Source organism: Bufo bufo, chromosome 11 (assembly GCF_905171765.1).
Source record: "Bufo bufo chromosome 11, aBufBuf1.1, whole genome shotgun sequence".
NCBI classification, from domain to species: Eukaryota; Metazoa; Chordata; class Amphibia; order Anura; family Bufonidae; genus Bufo; species Bufo bufo.
Window position 1 is genome coordinate 43,471,027 of NC_053399.1, and position 20,379 is coordinate 43,491,405.

Sequence of the window (20,379 nt, forward strand, 5' to 3'; positions counted from 1 at the left end):
CGGGCCATCTAAATGCACCTTAAAAGTCTGGCCTCTGATTTTTGTCAGTGGATTCCACGAGCTTTAATGGGATCTGCCGACAAGGTAATACAGCTGACAGACTGGACAGCTTTTTATCCACTGTTAATAAGTATATAGATTCTGAGGAGCCAAAAGGACATGTTCATGCGGAAATCAGGACCAATAACTTGGCTGAATTATATGTCATTGGCCACCTTACAACTATCTCTAAGACTAGAGACATTAGGAAATTATACTGCAACCTCATCCAGTCCAGCAAGTGTACGGGGGAGCAGAATTGTTGAGGTTGCTGTTTAACCCTGGTCTTCTACTGATCAACGGATCACTGCGGTTTGTAACTGGAAACCATTGTTCTGGCAGTTTCGATAATATCCCCAGATAAGAAGAGCTCCTTATTTGAATAGTGAAACCAATAAAACCTTTAGGGTTAAGGATCACTGGCGATTGTAATTGGAAACCATTGTTTAAGCCATTTACACAGTGGACATAGCCGCTATGGCTGATCTCGAGGGACGAGTGTACATAAAACTTGCCCTTTCTCCTATCCTGGGACCTCAGATGATAGATGTATAATGTTCCAGCTCTGCAGCTTGTTCAGGCAGGTATGGTACCCCTGAATTCTCAATTAAATCCGCCTAAAATATTCCCTAGGTGCAGAATGTAGAAATCTTGGGGATTCTCCAGTACTTGACTGAATAGCCCTCGATCCTGTATGTTTGATACAGCGGTTGGGATGAATTATAATGCTGATCCTTGCAGGTAAACCCCAATATTTCTATTGTGGGTCCTGAATATTTTGTAATGGATATTTTGGAAGGGTGAAAGACCAAATTCACTCAGAGTTTCTCTATACAATTCAGGTGTCAAACACTTCAATATAATGAAATGAGCACATTCTGGAGGTCACTATGAAGATGTACTGATGACAAGAAGGCGAGTTAAAATTCATTCATACCCCGTTTAATTTGTTGTGAGAGATACTGGGGGTTCCAGGCTGGACACAGTGACTGGCGAAAGTAAACACATATCACTCATGAGACGGGTGACAAGTGGGGGCCAGGTCTTGACGCACTGGGAATCAAGCATCCCATGCACACGCTCCTGTAATGGGCTCTTTGTGTAAATGGGAGGGACTGTCATGGATAAGTGATTTCTTAAGAGAGACCACATTCCAACAGGAGAGATAATGACTGTCAGGCAATTACACCTGTCTTCAGCCCTGTCCGCAAAACTACTCTGCTCAGCTAGGCTGACAATGCAAATAGCTGTGGATTCTGCCAAGGGGTGGAAAAGTAGTATAATGGAATATATTAATAGAATTACATTTTATACCCTGCAGAGACACTGCAAGACCATGACAGAATTTACTCGGGACCATAGTTTGCTCTCCATGCTAGCCCTGCTAGCTAGACCTCCGTGGCCCCTGCGGAACATGTGAACTGCGGCCCATGCTAGCCCGTTTGAATGGAGTGAAAGACAAGCATGTGCGTCCACCGCTCTATTCAACTCTATGGCACTGCTGGAGACACAGTAGCTGAGTATGTGCCCAGCAGAGTTGAATGGGGAGGCAGGGTGCATGGGTCCACTCTATTCAAATGTGGTCATGATCGTCAGGGGCCCCAGTGGTCGGACCCTTATCTCCTATCCTGTGAATAGGGGATTAGTTGTATTGGCAGAGGCCCCAGTAGTCTGACCCATATCCTCTATCCTGTGCATAGGTGTCACGGTCCCTCCTGTGACAGAGGTGAGAAGATCTGAGAGACTGGCTGCACATTAGGTTATCTGACAGCCTATCTGTTTTCACTTGTTGCAGTGTTGTTGTTGGTAATGACCACACCTCTTGTCTCAGGTGTAGCTTGTGGTCATTACTGCTCCTCTATTTAGTCTGGACTCACACTTCATACCATGCAGTTGATATTATCTGCCTGCAGTTGGAAGAGCTGGTGTGTGGTCCTCATCTGAGTTCCTGCTCATCCATTTTCTATGGAAGATAAGTGTACGTCCCTTTGTATTTTGTTGTTCCCTTTTGCTCACTAGGCCTCAGGGAGACGCTGGTTCGTTCATCTGGGAAGGAAGCAGTGGTCTCAGAACCCGTCACTACTCCTAGGGCTATTCAGGGTTACTAGGGCCTAGGTTCACGGTGTATGTATGGTCTATTCATATTGACAGGAGTCAGGGCTAGGTTTAGAGTTTCCTAGGTGGTGGTCATTTTCCTTCTGTTGTCATTCTGGTGTTCCTCCCCTCCCCCTACATTGTGACAATAGGGGATAAGCTGGATGACCCACTACCAATATTAAAATACTAAAGATATTATTACCCCCAGTCTTCTTCTTCACAGCCATTTGGCAAGCCGTATTTGGCGTCAATTACTTGGTTCCTTTCGGGCGCGATGGTAACATTCAGCTCGATATTATGGCCTTTTCTGTCCACTGTGTGATGCACCCGTGAAGACACTTGAAGGTAGCTTGGTAGGACATGGTTGGGTGACAAGGTGCAGAGGTGATGGATTGTCTGATGTTCACCAAATCTGAAAAAAATAAAAAAAATAAAAATAGAATTACTCAATTTTACTGCTTTCAAGTTCTCACACGAGATGTAAAGATGACATAGAACATGGATTCATTATTTAAAAGACCACATAAAAAAGAATACAATATATCTACCACTGTGAAAGAATAAAAACGCTAATCTCATAAGATAACACTGAAACTGCAGAGATGCTCCATTCATGGAGGGTGGAGGTAGCAGCCATGCCTTGGTGCATGGGGGGACCCGAAGGCTCCTTTATCGCAAATCAGAACCGCAGTTTTATAAAATACCATGTTATAGTTGAGAGGATCTTTTAGGGCCTGCTCACACGGCAGATCCTGACACTGTCAAGATCTACTGTATATACCTCGTTGTTCAGTTCGGATGTTGAAGACCTGCTTGCAGCTTGGAGCTAACCCACAAGCAGACACCCTCCACAGCTCCAAGTGGCAGTTGTGTGCACACAGCGCCAAGAAAAGACATGCCCCTTCTTGGCGCAGTCATGGCTTTAAACTGTCGGCCCGCAAACTGCAGCGCTGCCTACCATTGAAAACAATGGGAGCCAAGTCATGTTTACAGCCTACCCACACAATGGTAATAAAAGGGCTCCGTTCAGGTCCATCACTGACACAGAGAGTGGGAGGAAGCCTTCTGCCCGTGTCAGAACGTCAAATGTGGAAGTGGATTTTACGGGGCCACAGTGTTGACCCTGAAATCTGGCAACCGTTGCACTTTTCCCAATTGCACTATATTAGGAACTTTCTGTCTCCAGACAGACCATTTAAGTAATGAGAATATTATAATATATGCATATCTCTATAGATACTGTATAGTTTATTATGCTCACTAAGGGTATTTTTACACGGTGGACATTTCAAGTAGTTGTGATTGGAATCCACATTGTCTAAATCACTGAAGAAAATGCACCAAAAGGATATGCCACTGACTATACTAGCTGGTCATACAAGCAGATATTAAAAGCTGAGACTTTTGCCAATATATTCCTGTCAGGAAAATATCGGAGCCCATCATGCACCACGTCACGGTCACTCAGCATGGCACGGGGTCCTACCACTGCTCTAACTATCGTGTGAACACGGTCTGAAGGTGATGAGATCCAGCTCACAGCCAGGCTTCCACACAACCGCCTAGCAGGACAACTAGTGCAATGTGAACAAAGCCAGACTGTAAGCCACACCCATATCAGACCATGTGATGGAGGTTTCCAGGTGCAAAGGAATGTTCAATTGCCAGATGAAGGCACATTCAATACATATAAAACAAAATCACAGAATTGCAGTGGCCAATATGGGGGAACTGCTCAAACCCCAAACACTGTAGCGTGTTTCTCATTGGGTGAGCAGTCCCACCGCATGTGAACCACAGAAATATCGTGGCAGATATGGGGGAGCTGCTCAAACCCCAAACACTGTAGCGTGTTTCTCATTGGGGGAGCAGTCCCACCGCATGTGGACCGCAGCAAACGACCATCCCCAGCAATTAATGCGTACAAAGGAGGACGCCAGCGCGGTCCACATGCACCACAAGGGCATCCTACACAGACCAGAGCATTGTGCGGATGAAAATACAATTATACAAATCACTGAAGAAAATGCACCAAAAGGATATGCCACTGACTATACTAGCTGGTCATACAAGCAGATATTAAAAGCTGAGACTTTTGCCAATATATTCCTTTCAGGAAAATATCGGAGCCCATCATGCACATTGTCATTTACATTGTTGCAGATTTAAAATCCCCATGGTGGTATTAATTCATTACATTATAGTGGTATTATTTAATCACTGTATGGTAGTATTATTTAATCACTGTATGGTGGTATCAGTTCATCACAGTATAGTGGTATTATTTCATTGCTGTATGGTGGTATTATTTCATCACTGTATGTGGCATTATTTCTTCACTGTATAGTGGTATTATTTCAACACTGTATGGTGGCAGTATGTCATAACTGTATGGTGATATAATTTCATAAATGTATTATGGCATTGTTTTACCAATGTATGGTGGTATTATTTATCACTGTACGGAGGTATTTCATCATTGTATGGTGGTATTATTTCATCATTTTATGGCAGCATTAATGGTGGCATTATTTCATCACTGTATGGTGGTGCTGTTGCATCATTGTATGGTGGTATTATTTTGTCACTGTGTGGCAGCACTCTTTGCACAATGCACACTGAATATTTCTTCTAGAATCCTCATAATTAAATCATGTACTCATAAATTGTTACCTTATTTCCCTTTTTTTTTGTATAATTGATGGAAGTATATTTGACACTTTTGTAAATCATTTTATTTATTATGAATACCTTATACTGTCATCTATGCATTAATGTTAGCCCAGCGGTGCGTGCCGGCGCTGCTGCCCCTAACCGCGGGCAAGGGCACCAGGCTCCCTCTTTCCCTGTGGACATGCGCCGTGCTGACAAGCACGGGCAGCAGATAGCTTAACTATGGTATCTGTGTTCCATGCCAGAATTTTCTTCCTGCTGGAGACTTGTACTGGTGTTGGAACTTACATAGATGTGTCTCTCTCCACCTATGAAGCAGCACATACACGCACTCTGTCTCACCAGCCTATGGCTGTATTGCAGCAGGTATTTAAAGGCGCTTCCTACCACAGGAAGTGGCCTCAGCAACCTCATGGTTTTAGCTTGTCTATCTCCAAGTGCTAAGTTGTCTCTCTTGCCTGCTTCGCTGTGTACCGGACCTTGCTTATTGAACTCCTGGACTTTGCCTGTTTGCCGCCTGCCTCTGACCACAGACTTCGCTTACTGACTTCGATTGATTGCCACCTGTCCAGACCCGGAACCTCCTGGCTACGCAAGTCCCCTCGGTGTTTGCACCGAGTACTCTGAACCCCTGGTCAGCTGCCACTGACTCAGGGACTGCTCTGGAGTGGCACCTGGTAAGTGGTACCTACCCTAACGGCCCAAGCCTATCCTCACCTCTAGAGGCTCTAGTGAAGACCAGGTAGTGGATTAGTTACGCCCCTCCAGAGTATACCCAGTCAGTGGCACAGTAGGTCCACACCCGCTTGCATAACAGTTTGCTCAGGCCATGGATCCCGCTGATCAGAACCCACCAAGCCTCACCGAACTGTGCCAGGAGTTGGCTCAGGAGAGAAAATGTCAGGTTCATATTCTGTCCTATCTACTCAATGTGAACATGCGCCTTAATGACCTGTCGCCCCCCCAACCCTGCCCCTTCAGCTCCCGCTGCAGCGGCTAACCTGGTACCAGCTCCGTCGAAACCCTATGTGCCATGTTCTAGTACTCGTTTGTCAGCTCCGACACGTTTTGATGGAGACCCCAAACAGTGCAGGGGATTCATTAATCAGTGCACTCTGCACTTTGAGCTGATGCCGCATCAGTTTATTTCTGACGGAGCCAAGGTCGCCTTTTTAATGTCGCACCTTACAGGAGAAGCCCTGGCCTAGATCAACTCACTCTGGGAGAGGAGTGACCCAGTCGTTATGAACCTACAGTCCTTCCTGGAGGTTTTCCTTAGGGTGTTTGACGAGCCAGGACGCACCACCTCAGCTGCGTCTTCTATACTGCGGTTGCGCCAAGGAAGTCAATCCGTTGGCCAGTATGCAGTCCAGTCCCGGACAATGGCCTCTGAATTGGGCTGGAATAATGAGGCCTTAGTGGCCGCCTTTTGGGAGGGTCTCTCCGGGAAAATTAAGGATGAACTGGCCGGTCGGGATGTTCCCTCTACCCTGGACGACCTTATTTCCCTGGCCACCCGGATTGATCTGCACTTCCAGGAGCGTGCTAAGGAGGTAGCACGTGAGAGTAGACCATATCATCCAGCGTCTTCAGTCCCTCAGCCTTCTATGTCTGCGGCTGCGCCACAACCTTAGCAGGGTGACCGAGTCAGGCTGACTGAACAAGAACGTGGTCACCGTCGTACAAGGGGGCTTTGCTTCTATTGTGGCAGTGCTGTTCATCTTCTCTGTTCCTGTCCTCTGAAGCTGGGAAAACACCAGAGCCTAGGGTCTGTTGGGGAGGCAACCCTAGGTGAAGACAATTCCTCTCCTCCTCTGACTCTGCCGGTAACCTTGTCGTTAGGCGATGTTCGATTTACAGAGAACCATGCCTAGTGGATCGTCATCAGATACCTGTTCAATGCCTGCAGAGTCCTCTGACGGTATCATCCGTCGATGGAAAGGCACTATATGAGTCCATACAGTTAATCACGGAACCTGTAAAATTAGAGGTGGGAGCGCTTTATTCTGAAGAGATTTCATTCATTGTCTTGACTGGGGACAGTCCTGTCTTGGGAAGTGTCTTACTTCTGTTCAGCCAGCTCGGTCACCTCGGGTACCACCCAATCTCCAGGGTCTGCCAGTAGACTATCATGCTTATGCGGATGTATTTGACAAGAAGAAAACTGAGACGCTACCTCCTCACAGGCCGTATGACTGCCCTATTGACTTGGTTCCGGGCTCCTCGCCTCCTCGGGGATGCCTATATCCCCTGTCACCAGCAGAGACACAATCCATGTCTGAATATATCAAGGAGAACCTCGACAGAGTATTTATCCGCAAATCTTCCTCTCCGGCTGTTGCAGGTTTCTTCTTTGTGAAGAAGAGAGATGGCTCACTACGTCCATGCATCGACTACAGGGGTCTTAACAAGATAACCGTAAAAAAAAAAAAGGAACCCTCTTCCCCTAATTCCTGAATTGTTTGATCGCCTCAGGGGAGCTAAAGTTGTCTCCAAATTAGACCTACGTGGGGCCTTCAACCTGATCAGGATTCGCCAGGGGGATGAGTGGAAGACCGCCTTCAACACCAGCTATACCACTATATCACCACTATACTGTGATGGTCACTATGAATACCTGGTAATGCCCTTTGGACTAAGCAATGCCCCTGCAGTGTTCCAGGAATTCGTTAACGATATCTTTAGAGACTTGCTATATTCCTGTGTTGTGGTGTACCTAGATGATATCCTTGTTTTTTCTCCCGATTTGACTACTCACCGGAAGCAGGTTCGTCTGTACGCCAAGGCTAAGAGAAAATCGTCTGTACGCCAAGTTTGAGAAATGTTCCTTTGAGCAGTCCTCTCTGCCATTCCTAGGATACATAATATCCGATACTGGTCTGCAGATAGATCCTGAGAATCTGTCAGCGATTTTAAAGTGGCCTCGTCCTTCAGGTTTAAAAGCAATCCAGCGGTTCCTGGGATTCGCCAACTACTATCGCCAGTTCGTGACGCACTTCTCGTCCTTCACTACTCCCATCTCTGCCTTGACCCATAAGGGAGCAGATCCTTAGAATTCGACAGCTGAGGCTGAATCGGCCTTCCAGACCTTGAAGTAGGCCTTTTCTGTGGCTCCGGTTCTCCATTGCCCTGATGCTAACAAGCAATTCTACCTGGAAGTGAATGCATCGTCTCTTGGAGCTGGGGCGGTACTTTCACAAAAAGCTTCCTCTGGTAAGATGGTAACCTGAGGTTTCTTCTCCATGGCTGTCTCTGCTCCTGAGCACAACTATTCGATTGGGGACAGAGAGTTATTGGCCATCAAAATGGCACTGGAGGAATGGCGTTACCTTCTAGAGGGAGCATCTCATCCTGTGGTGATCTACACTGACCACAAAAATCTGACCTATTTGCAGTCTGCACAAAGACTGAATCCCCGTCAAGCCAGATGGTCCTTATTCTTTGCCCGTTTTGATTTTGTTCTTCGTTTCCGTGCCGCAGAGAAGAATATCAAAGCAGATGCTCTCTTGAGGTCCTTTGATGCTACTGATCGGGAGGAGGAGCCTCAACACATCATTGATCCCACAAAAATTGCTGTTTGTCCTGTCAAGTTGTCTGAGATTCCGCCCGAAAAAAACTTTTGTTGTGCAGAACCTCAGGAAGCAAGTTCTAGTCTGGGGTCATTCCACAAAAACAGCTGGTCATGCTGGAGGAAGAGTAGAGGTAAAACCCTGTTTATTGTGTATTGGAAGGGGTTTGGTCTTGAGGAAAGATCTTGGGAACCTAGAGAAAACATCAATGCCCCTCTTCTGAAAAAATTATTGTCCAGGACAAGGCCTGAGGAGAGGGGGCGTAAGGGGGGTGGTACTATTAGCCCAGCGGTCCGTGCCGGCGCTGCTGCCCCTAACCGCGGGCATGGGCGCTTGGCTCCCACTTGCCATGCTGCCACTGACTCGGGGACTGCTCTGGAGTAGAAACTACCCTAACGGCCAAAGCCTATCCTCACCATCAGAGGCTCTAGTGAAGACCAGGTAGTGGCTTAGTTTACGCACCCTCCAGAGTATACCCAGTCAGTGGCGCAGTGGGTCCACACCAGCGTGCATAATAATTAACTGTCTGTGATTAACTAGATGGGCTTGGAAATCTCATACAGTCTTAATGGAAATGTGTCAGCAAAAATTGTACATGCCAGTTTTATTTTCTGATTGCAGATTTCTTTATTCTATTTCCTGAATATGATTATGGGGACGACCATCTTGCCTGAACTGTTCTTAACAGAATTATGTTTTATGTCAGCAACATGGGCCATAGACACAATGGACAGGAGGGGGTCTTATTGACTTACATGGGAGAGTTTTCTAGGCATGTTCTGTGACCTGTGCAAAGAGATTTGCTCTGACAATCACCTATTATGAATGGTGGATCCTCTCTTACCTATACACAGAGGTGAAATCATTATAGGCAGGATTAGAATCACAGATAAGCAGGTAACTGCAGTAAAGTGAAAAGTACAGACCAAGAAGTGGCGCCTATTGTGATTTAAAGAGGACCTTTCACGGGTCCGGACATTATAATATAAACTAGTGGATTCTGTGGGGCATACTTATGGCATATTACAGCGCTTACTATTTTCTGTATGCACTGCTCCGTTCGCCGCTGTGCCCCCCGTTCACATTTCCTGCTTGGTAGGTAAATTCATACCATCGATACAGGGAGGAAGAGACGGCCCTGTTTCTTAATGGGCGTCACCTTCTCCCTGGCTGTGACGCTCTTGGCTGCGATTGGACCGCTCACAGCCAGGGAGAAGGAGACGCCCAGTGAGAAACACTGCCGTTTCCTCCTCCCTGTACCAATGGTATGAAGTCACATACCAGTCGGGAAAACTGAACGGGGGGGCACAGCGGGCGAACGGAGCAGCACATACAGAAAATATTAAGTGCTGTAATATGCCATAAGTATGCCTAGATTCCACTAGCTATATTATAATGTCCGGACCTGTGAAAGGTCCTCTTTAAACAATAGGTCACATTCTCATCACACATTCCCTTTAACTACTAGAGCTCTAGAATGCCCCAGCTACATAGATAATAGTGCACATCTCCACCACATCACCAGTAGAGGCAATGCCAGGTCTGTACAGAAGCAGTACACTAAACCTTCACACTGTACATTTCTGGATACATACATTTGGGTTGGATTTTTACAGGTCTACTATCTTCTTGGCTAACACTTTCAGGCCAGAAACCTTGTGTGTAGAGACCTCTAAGCCGATCAGTAGAATACTTGGCCCTCTGCACAAAAACAAACACGACTCCACAGACCCGTTAAGCATTTCACTATTGTCTAGGGCTTTTACCATCCTACAAAACATGTACCTGACCTCTGCATGATGTCACCCTGTCACCTCAGCCCTTTCTCTCAATGAAAACTCAAGAAAGCCAGTGTTTGGCACGGCCGTCCTGACAGCCGCCCCAGGAACTTTCCTCATTGGCAAACATTCCCAGAGGTCTATCAGCAGAAACAAGTTGTTTTTGGCATGTTGCGGGTAAAAAGGTGCATGTTTTTATAGCCTCACGTCTCCTTACTCCAGCTATTTATCATTCTTTATGTCGGGAGACAGAAGAGTGTTGAAGCTCCGTGTGTGGCCAACTTCTACCTAATGCACAGCGAAAAAAATATTTTCTGCTTTGTGAGAGTGGAGAGGGGAAAAATGTCAGCGCATTTCTGTGCCATTGAGAAGCTGACAGTATTTATTGAAGGCTGGGAGTTCCTTTTGTCTCCTCATACATAATCTGGCCTGGGTGAAGAAGCATCCAGGGACTGTAGATAAGTAAGGGCACGTATGGGGTCACCAAAATGCCAAGATGGTTGCTTTAGAAAATCAGGGCTTTTTTATGAGGCTTTCTTGGAAATGAGATGATAGAAGCAGTTTATGAATTTATAAAGGTCAACAAAATATGGTTCAGATATATCCTTCTATATAGTCACCAGACGATGATATAAGAACTCCCAGCGAGGGTCAGAAAGTGTGAAATTAACTTTTCCATTGTCTTGCATTGCTAAGTGCAAGCTGGGTATTTATAATACTACGTCACTGCTGGCATCTATAATACTACAGGGAGTGCAGAATTATTAGGCAAGTTGTATTTTTGAGGATTAATTTTATTATTGAACAACAACCATGTTCTCAATGAACCCAAAAAACTCATTAATATCAAAGCTGAATATTTTTGGAAGTAGTTTTTAGTTTGTTTTTAGTTTTAGCTATTTTAGGGGGATATCTGTGTGTGCAGGTGACTATTACTGTGCATAATTATTAGGCAACTTAACAAAAAACAAATACAGTGGGGGAAATAATTATTTGACCCCTCACTGATTTTGTAAGTTTGTCCAATGACAAAGAAATGAAAAGTCTCAGAACAGTATCATTTCAATGGTAGGTTTATTGTAACAGTGGCAGATAGCACATCAAAAGGAAAATCGAAAAAATAACTTTAAATAAAAGATAGCAACTGATTTGCATTTCATTGAGTGAAATAAGTATTTGAACCCCTACCAACCATTAAGAGTTCTGGCTCCCACAGAGTGGTTAGACACTTCTACTCAATTAGTCACCCTCATTAAGGACACCTGTCTTAACTAGTCACCTGTATAAAAGACACCTGTCCACAGAATCAATCAATCAAGCAGACTCCAAACTCTCCAACATGGGAAAGACCAAAGAGCTGTCCAAGGATGTCAGAGACAAAATTGTAGACCTGCACAAGGCTGGAATGGGCTACAAAACCATTAGCAAGAAGCTGGGAGAGAAGGTGACAACTGTTGGTGCGATTGTTCGAAAATGGAAGGAGCACAAAATGACCATCAATCGACCTCACTCTGGGGCTCCACGCAAGATCTCACCTCGTGGGGTGTCAATGGTTCTGAGAAAGGTGAAAAAGCATCCTAGAACTACACGGGAGGAGTTAGTTAATGACCTCAAATTAGCAGGGACCACAGTCACCAAGAAAACCATTGGAAACACATTACACCGCAATGGATTAAAATCCTGCAGGGCTCGCAAGGTCCCCCTGCTCAGGAAGGCACATGTGCAGGCCCGTCTGAAGTTTGCCAATGAACACCTGAATGATTCAGAGAGTGACTGGGAGAAGGTGCTGTGGTCTGATGAGACCAAAATAGAGCTCTTTGGCATTAACTCAACTCGCTGTGTTTGGAGGAAGAAAAATGCTGCCTATGACCCCCAAAACACCGTCCCCACCGTCAAGCATGGGGGTGGAAACATTTTGCTTTGGGGGTGTTTTTCTGCTAAGGGCACAGGACAACTTATTCGCATAAACGGGAAAATGGACGGAGCCATGTATCGTGAAATCCTGAGCGACAACCTCCTTCCCTCTGCCAGGAAACTGAAAATGGGTCGTGGATGGGTGTTCCAGCACGACAATGACCCAAAACATACAGCAAAGGCAACAAAGGAGTGGCTCAAGAAGAAGCACATTAAGGTCATGGAGTGGCCTAGTCAGTCTCCGGACCTTAATCCAATCGAAAACCTATGGAGGGAGCTCAAGCTCAGAGTTGCACAGAGACAGCCTCGAAACCTTAGGGATTTAGAGATGATCTGCAAAGAGGAGTGGACCAACATTCCTCCTAAAATGTGCGCAAACTTGGTCATCAATTACAAGAAACGTTTGACCTCTGTGCTTGCAAACAAGGGTTTTTCCACCAAGTATTAAGTCTTTTTTTGTTAGAGGGTTCAAATACTTATTTCACTCAATGAAATGCAAATCAGTTGCTATCTTTTATTTAAAGTTATTTTTTCGATTTTCCTTTTGATGTGCTATCTGCCACTGTTACAATAAACCTACCATTGAAATGATACTGTTCTGAGACTTTTCATTTCTTTGTCATTGGACAAACTTACAAAATCAGTGAGGGGTCAAATAATTATTTCCCCCACTGTATATACCCATTTCAATTATTTATTTTTACCAGTGAAACCAATATAACATCTCAACATTCACAAATATACATTTCTGACATTCAAAAACAAAACAAAAACAAATCAGTGACCAATATAGCCACCTTTCTTTGCAAGGACACTCAAAAGCCTGCCATCCATGGATTCTGTCAGTGTTTTGATCTGTTCACCATCAACATTGCGTGCAGCAGCAACCACAGCCTCCCAGACACTGTTCAGAGAGGTGTACTGTTTTCCCTCCTTGTAAATCTCACATTTGATGATGGACCACAGGTTCTCAATGGGGTTCAGATCAGGTGAACAAGGAGGCCATGTCATTAGATTTTCTTCTTTTATACCCTTTCTTGCCAGCCACGCTGTAGAGTACTTGGACGCGTGTGATGGAGCATTGTCCTGCATGAAAATCATGTTTTTCTTGAAGGATGCAGACTTTTTCCTGTACCACTGCTTGAAGAAGGTGTCTTCCAGAAACTGGCAGTAGGACTGGGAGTTGAGCTTGACTCCATCCTCAACCCGAAAAGGCCCCACAAGCTCATCTTTGATGATACCAGCCCAAACCAGTACTCCACCTCCACCTTGCTGGTGTCTGAGTCGGACTGGAGCTCTCTGCCCTTTACCAATCCAGTCACGGGCCCATCCATCTGGCCCATCAAGACTCACTCTCATTTCATCAGTCCATAAAACCTTAGAAAAATCAGTCTTGAGATATTTCTTGGCCCAGTCTTGACGTTTCAGCTTGTGTGTCTTGTTCAGTGGTGGTCATCTTTCAGCCTTTCTTACCTTGGCCATGTCTCTGAGTATTGCACACCTTGTGCTTTTGGGCACTCCAGTGATGTTGCAGCTCTGAAATATGGCCAAACTGGTGGCAAGTGGCATCTTGGCAGCTGCACGCTTGACTTTTCTCAGTTCATGGGCAGTTATTTTGCGCCTTGGTTTTTCCACACGCTTCTTGCGACCCTGTTGACTATTTTGAATGAAACGCTTGATTGTTCGATAATCACGCTTCAGAAGCTTTGCAATTTTAAGAGTGCTGCATCCCTCTGCAAGATATCTCACTATTTTTGACTTTTCTGAGCCTGTCAAGTCCTTCTTTTGACCCATTTTGCCAAAGGAAAGGAAGTTGCCTAATAATTATGCACACCTAATATAGGGTGTTGATGTCATTAGACCACACCCCTTCTCATTACAGAGATGCACATCACCTAATATGCTTAATTGGTAGTAGGCTTTCGAGCCTATACAGCTTGGAGTAAGACAACATGCATAAAGAGGATGATGTGATCAAAATACTAATTTGCCTAATAATTCTGCACGCAGTGTATGTGATTGCTCCCTGGTCATTTCAAAGAATATATTATTACTACACATATGTCAGAACTATATGCAATGAACATGGGTGCTTACATTTAGTACTAGGGCAAACTAAAGAAAAACAACTTTACTGAATGTTACTTTCTTGGTCCAGGACCATGATTAACCCAGTTGTAGGCCATTTACCACCTCATCCTACTGTCACGGAAGGTGTACAGCAAACTAGAAGACACAAAAGGAAGATCCGACTGACTGGATCCGAAACTAAGGAACCAAAGGGATAGCCCTGCAACAGACCTGGCTCTCTCCCTAACTGCTCAGCCTATGCAAAATTCTCAATGGTAGAAGATCACATATCCTCGTACCTCGACTGTATAAGCCCTGAACACCCTATAATAGTGAGGGGACACGACCACCGGCTCCCTATACGGAGGGAGTCAGGGTCACCTGGGATCCAGCAAACAGGAAAATACAAATGAATGAACAAAACTTATCTGTAGAAGACTCAGTAGTAGCATCCAGCATGCATACACTCCAGGAAGTTGTATAAACCGCAAAGTGATGCAGTATGGGAAGGGATTTAAAGGGATGCAATCAGTGCAACTACATGACAGCTGAGAGAGGCTAACGAGATGAGGAAACTAAAGCAAAACAAAAGAAACCTCAAGTGGGAGGTTCTGAAGAACGTCTGTCAGAGCTTCTCAGATGTCTGGTGGTGACACCTACCCAAACAGACACACTTTCTGTATTATTTTTTAGGCCATGGATCTTCTAAAGTCATAGATCTTCTATGTTTGGCTATCTAAATTATTTTTGCATCTTTTTTCAGTGTTACATAGGACTTTATTTTTGCTGTTTTTATTTTAGAATTTTTGGGGGTCATTTACTAATCTGAAATACGCCTAAATTAGGCATATTTCAGGCGTAGATGGCGACACCAGATCTAAAATTGTGGGCTTGGCGTGGGTGGGGAAGGGGACGGGCCAGCAGGCCCATCTCTTACCATTTTCTACACCTGGAGCCCCCACCGAGTATGAGGAATAAATGGAGCAACAAGTTGGGCATGCACACTCCCGCTCCATTCATCTATATGGAAGTTCGAGAAATAGCAGAGTGCTGTACTCTGCTGTCTCCAGAACTCCTGTAGAGATAAATGGAGTAACACTGAGTATGCTCGACATGCCAATCAGTTCATTTCAAGGTGCCCCGAGCAGTATGGGGTCCACATTGTCATGATCAGTGGGGTCAAAGAGGTAGAACCCAACCGAACTAATAGCTATCCCCTATCCTGTGGATAGGTGGTAACTTTTCCCAAACAGAATACCCCTTTTAACTAAACCTCAAGAAGTTAGGCTGAACATGCGGCAAATGTATTACTGAGACACACGTTGTTTGATAGATTTGACGCATTTTGGCGCAAGTGACCCTCTTTTCAACTTTTTTTGCAACATCTTGAGTGGTTTACTTTACATTTTGCGCCAAATAACTGGTGTGCACCATTAACTCTGCCACATTTTACAACTGGACAAAACCAAGCCCTCCTTTTTAGACACTTTTGAAAAGTGTCCAGCAGGGTACAAAAAGTGTCTAAAACACAGGCTCAGACTGGACCACAGGGGAACGGGTGAATCCCCTGTTGGGCCCCTGAGCAAGGTGGGCCCCTATCCACCACCCCCTGAACAAGGACACATCATATAGAAAGACAGGCTACAGCATCTCAACCAGCCTTTGGGATCATATAAAAACTGGATAGATTATTTAACAAAGTACCATATTTTTCGCCCCATTTTTGGGGGGTAAAAGGTCAGCGCGTCTTATAGGGCGACTAATAATGAGCGGTTCCATTATAGAAGCGCTCATTAATACAGGAGAAGCTTTCTGGTCTTCCTCGGCCGTTCGCCGTGCTCTGACTGCGCACAGCGTGAAGATGTCAGCGTTCTGTAATCTCATGCTGTGCGGCGTCAGGTCACAGCACAGAAAGGCAGGAAGAGTGCTGGGTCTCAAGAGCGCCGCCGATGTCCAGAGCAGGAGAGGTAAGTCGATTTATTTTTTTTTCCTCTAATCTGAGGTCTGCTTCACATGAGGGACTTGTTAACATGGAGGTCTGATTGGGGGACTTACTGACATAGAGGTCTGATCTGAGGTCTGAATAGGGGCTTTATTAATATTGGGGGTCTAATCTGAGGTCTGATTGGGGGTCTAATTAACATTGAGGTCTGTTCTGAGGTCTGACTAACATCGGGGGTCTAATTGAGGGTCTGAGCTCAGGTCTGATGAAAAATGTTTTTTTTTCTTAATTTCCACCTCTAAAACTAAGGTGCGTCTTATGGGCAGGTTCGCCTTATAAAGGAAAAATACTGTACCTAGTTTATTATTATAGATGCATCAGGTGGCTGAGGTGACTTCTAGGTACACAGTCAGGCTAGCCAGTATCCTCTTTCACCAGGGACCTTCCCTCTCAAAGTCATTGCAGGGGCCATCATAATCAATCATCTTGTAGCATCTTGCTGCTGCTGCCGGTGTGGGGGCAGGTAGTATTTGCATGTTGATATACAGTGGGCCCCCAGAATGAATTTTACTGGTGGGTCCTAGGCAGCCCAGTCTGACATTGGTAAAACAGATAATTCTCCTGCCCCGGTCTTTTTAAATCAGCCGCAATGTGTCTTGCCATCTTATGGGTGTTTTTGAGGCTATGTTCACACGCCAAAATCCATGGCAGAAAAATCAGTAGCAGAATCACTAGCTGAATACCTTGGGTGGGATAATTCAGAAGCTAGCATTTTTTTCTGCTTTCTTTTTGACTACAATGCACAAACCACTATCAATCCACTTCTAAGAAGTAACATGTCACCCCAGGAGCATATCTTAAAGGGGTTGTCCAGCCGTTAATACTGATGACCAATTGTCAGGATGGTATTCTGTTGTGGTGGTGGCTCACTCCCTATTACCTATGGTATGGTGCTACCAACCCAAATGAGAGGACACCCTGCCTCTCCAAAAAAAGAGATGGCTAAAGTAAGTATGTGTTGGGCGAGCACTCTAACATCAGGCTAACACAAATCACACATTTATTGCATAAAATACATAAAACAATATATAACAATATCCCCAATATAAAATCAATATAAAACAAATGGTCGCAATATATTCGCAAAGGGGACAATTCAAATGCGCCACCATAAATGTGATATTGATCTCTTTACCATACATGCGCATGTAATACTCTTTGTTTCAAAGTCTCCCGCACCGCTCGCCCCTCGTCAAGTCAGTGGAGACAGCACGGATAACCCCCGTAGGAAGGAGGTAAGTGGCTGAATAGCCGACAAGGTCATCTAAAAGTCGTAATAAAGTCTTATATGACTATTCATGATAGTTTCAATACTATCATTCTTCGGACTATATTAGAACTTATCCGAAAGTAATATCAATACCTCCACTATCTGCGACACAATACCAATCCCTCAGGTGTCGCATATGAAACAAAGAGTATTACATGCGCATGTATGGTAAAGAGATCCATATTACAACACGGACATTTATGGTGGCGCATTTGAATTGTCCCCTTTGCGAATATATTGCGACCATTTGTTTTATATTGATTTTATATTGGGGATATTGTTATATATTGTTTTATGTATTTTATGCAATAAATGTGTGATTTGTGTTAGCCTGATGTTAGAGTGCTCGCCCAACACATACTTACAATTGTCAGGATGGGTCTTCAATATCTGATCGGCAAGGGTCCGACTCCAGGCACCCCTGCTGATCAACTGTTTGAAGAGGAGGCAGGGCTTCATGCGAGTGCTACTTCCTCTTCATTACACTGCCCTTCGTCTCGGAGATGCAGTGTAATATAAGTACCTGCTCTATTCAAGTGAATGGAGCGAGTACTTGTAATTACACTATGTCACCGAGGCGTAGTGTAAAGACCAGGAAGCGGCGCTTGCATGGAGCACCACCTCCTCGGCAAACAGCTGATTGGCGGGGGGGGCCAGGTGTTGTACACCCACCAATCTGATATGGATGAACTATCCTGATGACAGGTCATCAATATTAACGGTTGGACAACCCCTTTAATTTAGAGTCTGTAAAAAAAGCGCTACCATGGTGGAGTTTTTGTCATTTAAGTCAGTATTGGTTGAGCTTGGATCACAGATTCCAAGCAGCGGAATCCAATGCAGATTTTAATCGTGTGAACATGGTCTTAAGGCATGTGGCACTCTCTCCCGCATCGTGCTCCAGGTGTATCATTTTTGCAGTAATTCCGTTTTATACAAAATTCATCAAATTGCTCAAACACATGCTACTGGGGCAATGTGGTCTCAAGCTTAAAGGGACACTGACAGGCCAAATCAGCATATATAGTTAGATATATCACATTACAGGTCTTATAGAGTCTTTTAAAAGCATATAACTATCCCCCCTGTCCACCTTATAAAGAGCGAAATAAAAAGTTTTATAACCTGCTTCTCCGGTCAGCAATCTGCCCAAGGGGCGGCGTTTCATGTGAAAATGCGCCCAGCCAGCCTTCCCAACTGCCGTTCTTAAGCCCCGCCCAGCTCATCATTATTCACTTCGCTGGGCGGCGGCTAGAACTCTCCCCAGTCCCGATCCTGCGCCTGCGCAATTCAATCCTCCCAGCATCGTTCATGCCCAATCTTCTGCGCCTGCGCCCCGCCGTGCCGTCGGACGCACTATAATTAACCCCTTATATGATGTGAGTGAGCAGCGCTCTGAAGCGCTGCTCTGAACAGTGCATGGCTGAGGCTGCAGCTGCCTCGAAGACGCAGGCTGGTGTGTGTACGCAGGCGCGATCTAACGGCACGGCGGGGCGCAGGCGCAGAAGATTGGGCATGAACGATGCTGGGAGGATTGAATTGCGCAGGCGCAGGATCGGGACTGGGGAGAGTTCTAGCCGCCGCCCAGCGAAGTGAATAATGATGAGCTGGGCGGGGCTTAAGAACGGCAGTTGGGAAGGCTGGCTGGGCGCATTTTCACATGAAACGCCGCCCCTTGGGCAGATTGCTGACCGGAGAAGCAGGTTATAAAACTTTATATTTCGCTCTTTATAAGGTGGACAGGGGGGATAGTTATATGCTTTTAAAAGACTCTATAAGACCTGTAATGTGATATATCTAACTATATATGCTGATTTCGCCTGTCAGTGTCCCTTTAAAAAAAAAATGCACTGCCAGTTTTGCTAGAAGCACTTGGAGACAGAATTAGACAATGTAGACATAAAGGATAATCTATATATTTATCCCTTGGTCCTTAACACTCTTGTAGTAATTACTTTGCTCTTGGCGTCCAGGTGGCAAGAAGAGCCGCAGAAGGTCGAATCTTTGGTGTCTCGCGTCTCGTCAGTGGCGCTGCACCTCCTTTCACATGAATGATGTCCGAGATGGAGATCTGAAGAAAAACAAAAAGCCAAGATAAAGGTTTCAGGGGTTAAAAAGGGAAAACAAGATTATTTCAACCAGTAAAAATACAAACAGTTGTTCTGTCAACGCCTGGTGATTTCTCACCACTGCCCCTCCTTCCGTACACAGCCAGGGAGTCGCCACCGCTCACAGAAGCAACAGACCCTCAATTCCTGCATTGCAAATACTCCAGTTATATTGGGATATAATGGAACTGGTGAGGTTCAGACCTGCTAAAATGACATGCAGGATTTGTAGTCAGCACATATACTACAATTGGATGCCCATAACTCTGGCCTCACTGGCATCATCTGATCTGAAGTCTGCGAGTAAGGGCTCATGCACACGAACGTTTTTTGCGTTCAGTATACTGTCCGTTTTTTTAGTTCACTATGCGTTACTTATACTGAACCATTCATTTCAATGGGTCAGCAAAAAAAACTGAAGTGTCTCTGTGTGCATTCCGTTTCCGTATTTCCGTTCCGTTGAAAGACAGAACGTGTCCTATTATTGCCCGCAAATCACGTTCCGTGGCTCCATTCAAGTCAATGGGTCCGCAAAAAAACCGGAACACATACGGAATGTACTCCGTATGTCTTCCGTATCCGTTCCGTTTTTGTGATAGCATCTATTGAAAGGTTTATGTCCAGCCCAATTTTTCCTATGTCATTACTGTATACTGTATATGCCATACGGAAAAACGGAACTGAACCGGAAACACTACTGAAACAAAAAACGGATCTGTTAAAAACGGCCTGCAAAACCCTGAAAACGCCATAAGGTCGTGTGCATGATCCCTAATAAAGGAATATCTGCTGATAAATACAGTATCACTGGCAGCAGTTTTTCACCAACTTGAAAAAATTAAGCATCAGGCATGGTGAA

At 45.1% G+C, this 20,379-nt stretch overlaps 1 protein-coding gene across 1 annotated transcript in view; it reads right to left on the bottom strand.

The window, feature by feature from the left end:
• Window positions 1-20,379, bottom strand: part of TTC6 (tetratricopeptide repeat domain 6) — a 158,791-nt gene that overhangs the window by 129,008 nt on the left and 9,404 nt on the right. Inside the window, exons 4-5 of the mRNA XM_040410990.1 lie at window positions 19,368-19,483; window positions 2,339-2,548 (exon numbers count right to left, since the gene is read on the bottom strand). Of these exons, the coding sequence (XP_040266924.1) occupies window positions 2,339-2,548; window positions 19,368-19,483 (326 nt within the window). The remainder of the gene's footprint in view (window positions 1-2,338; window positions 2,549-19,367; window positions 19,484-20,379) is intronic.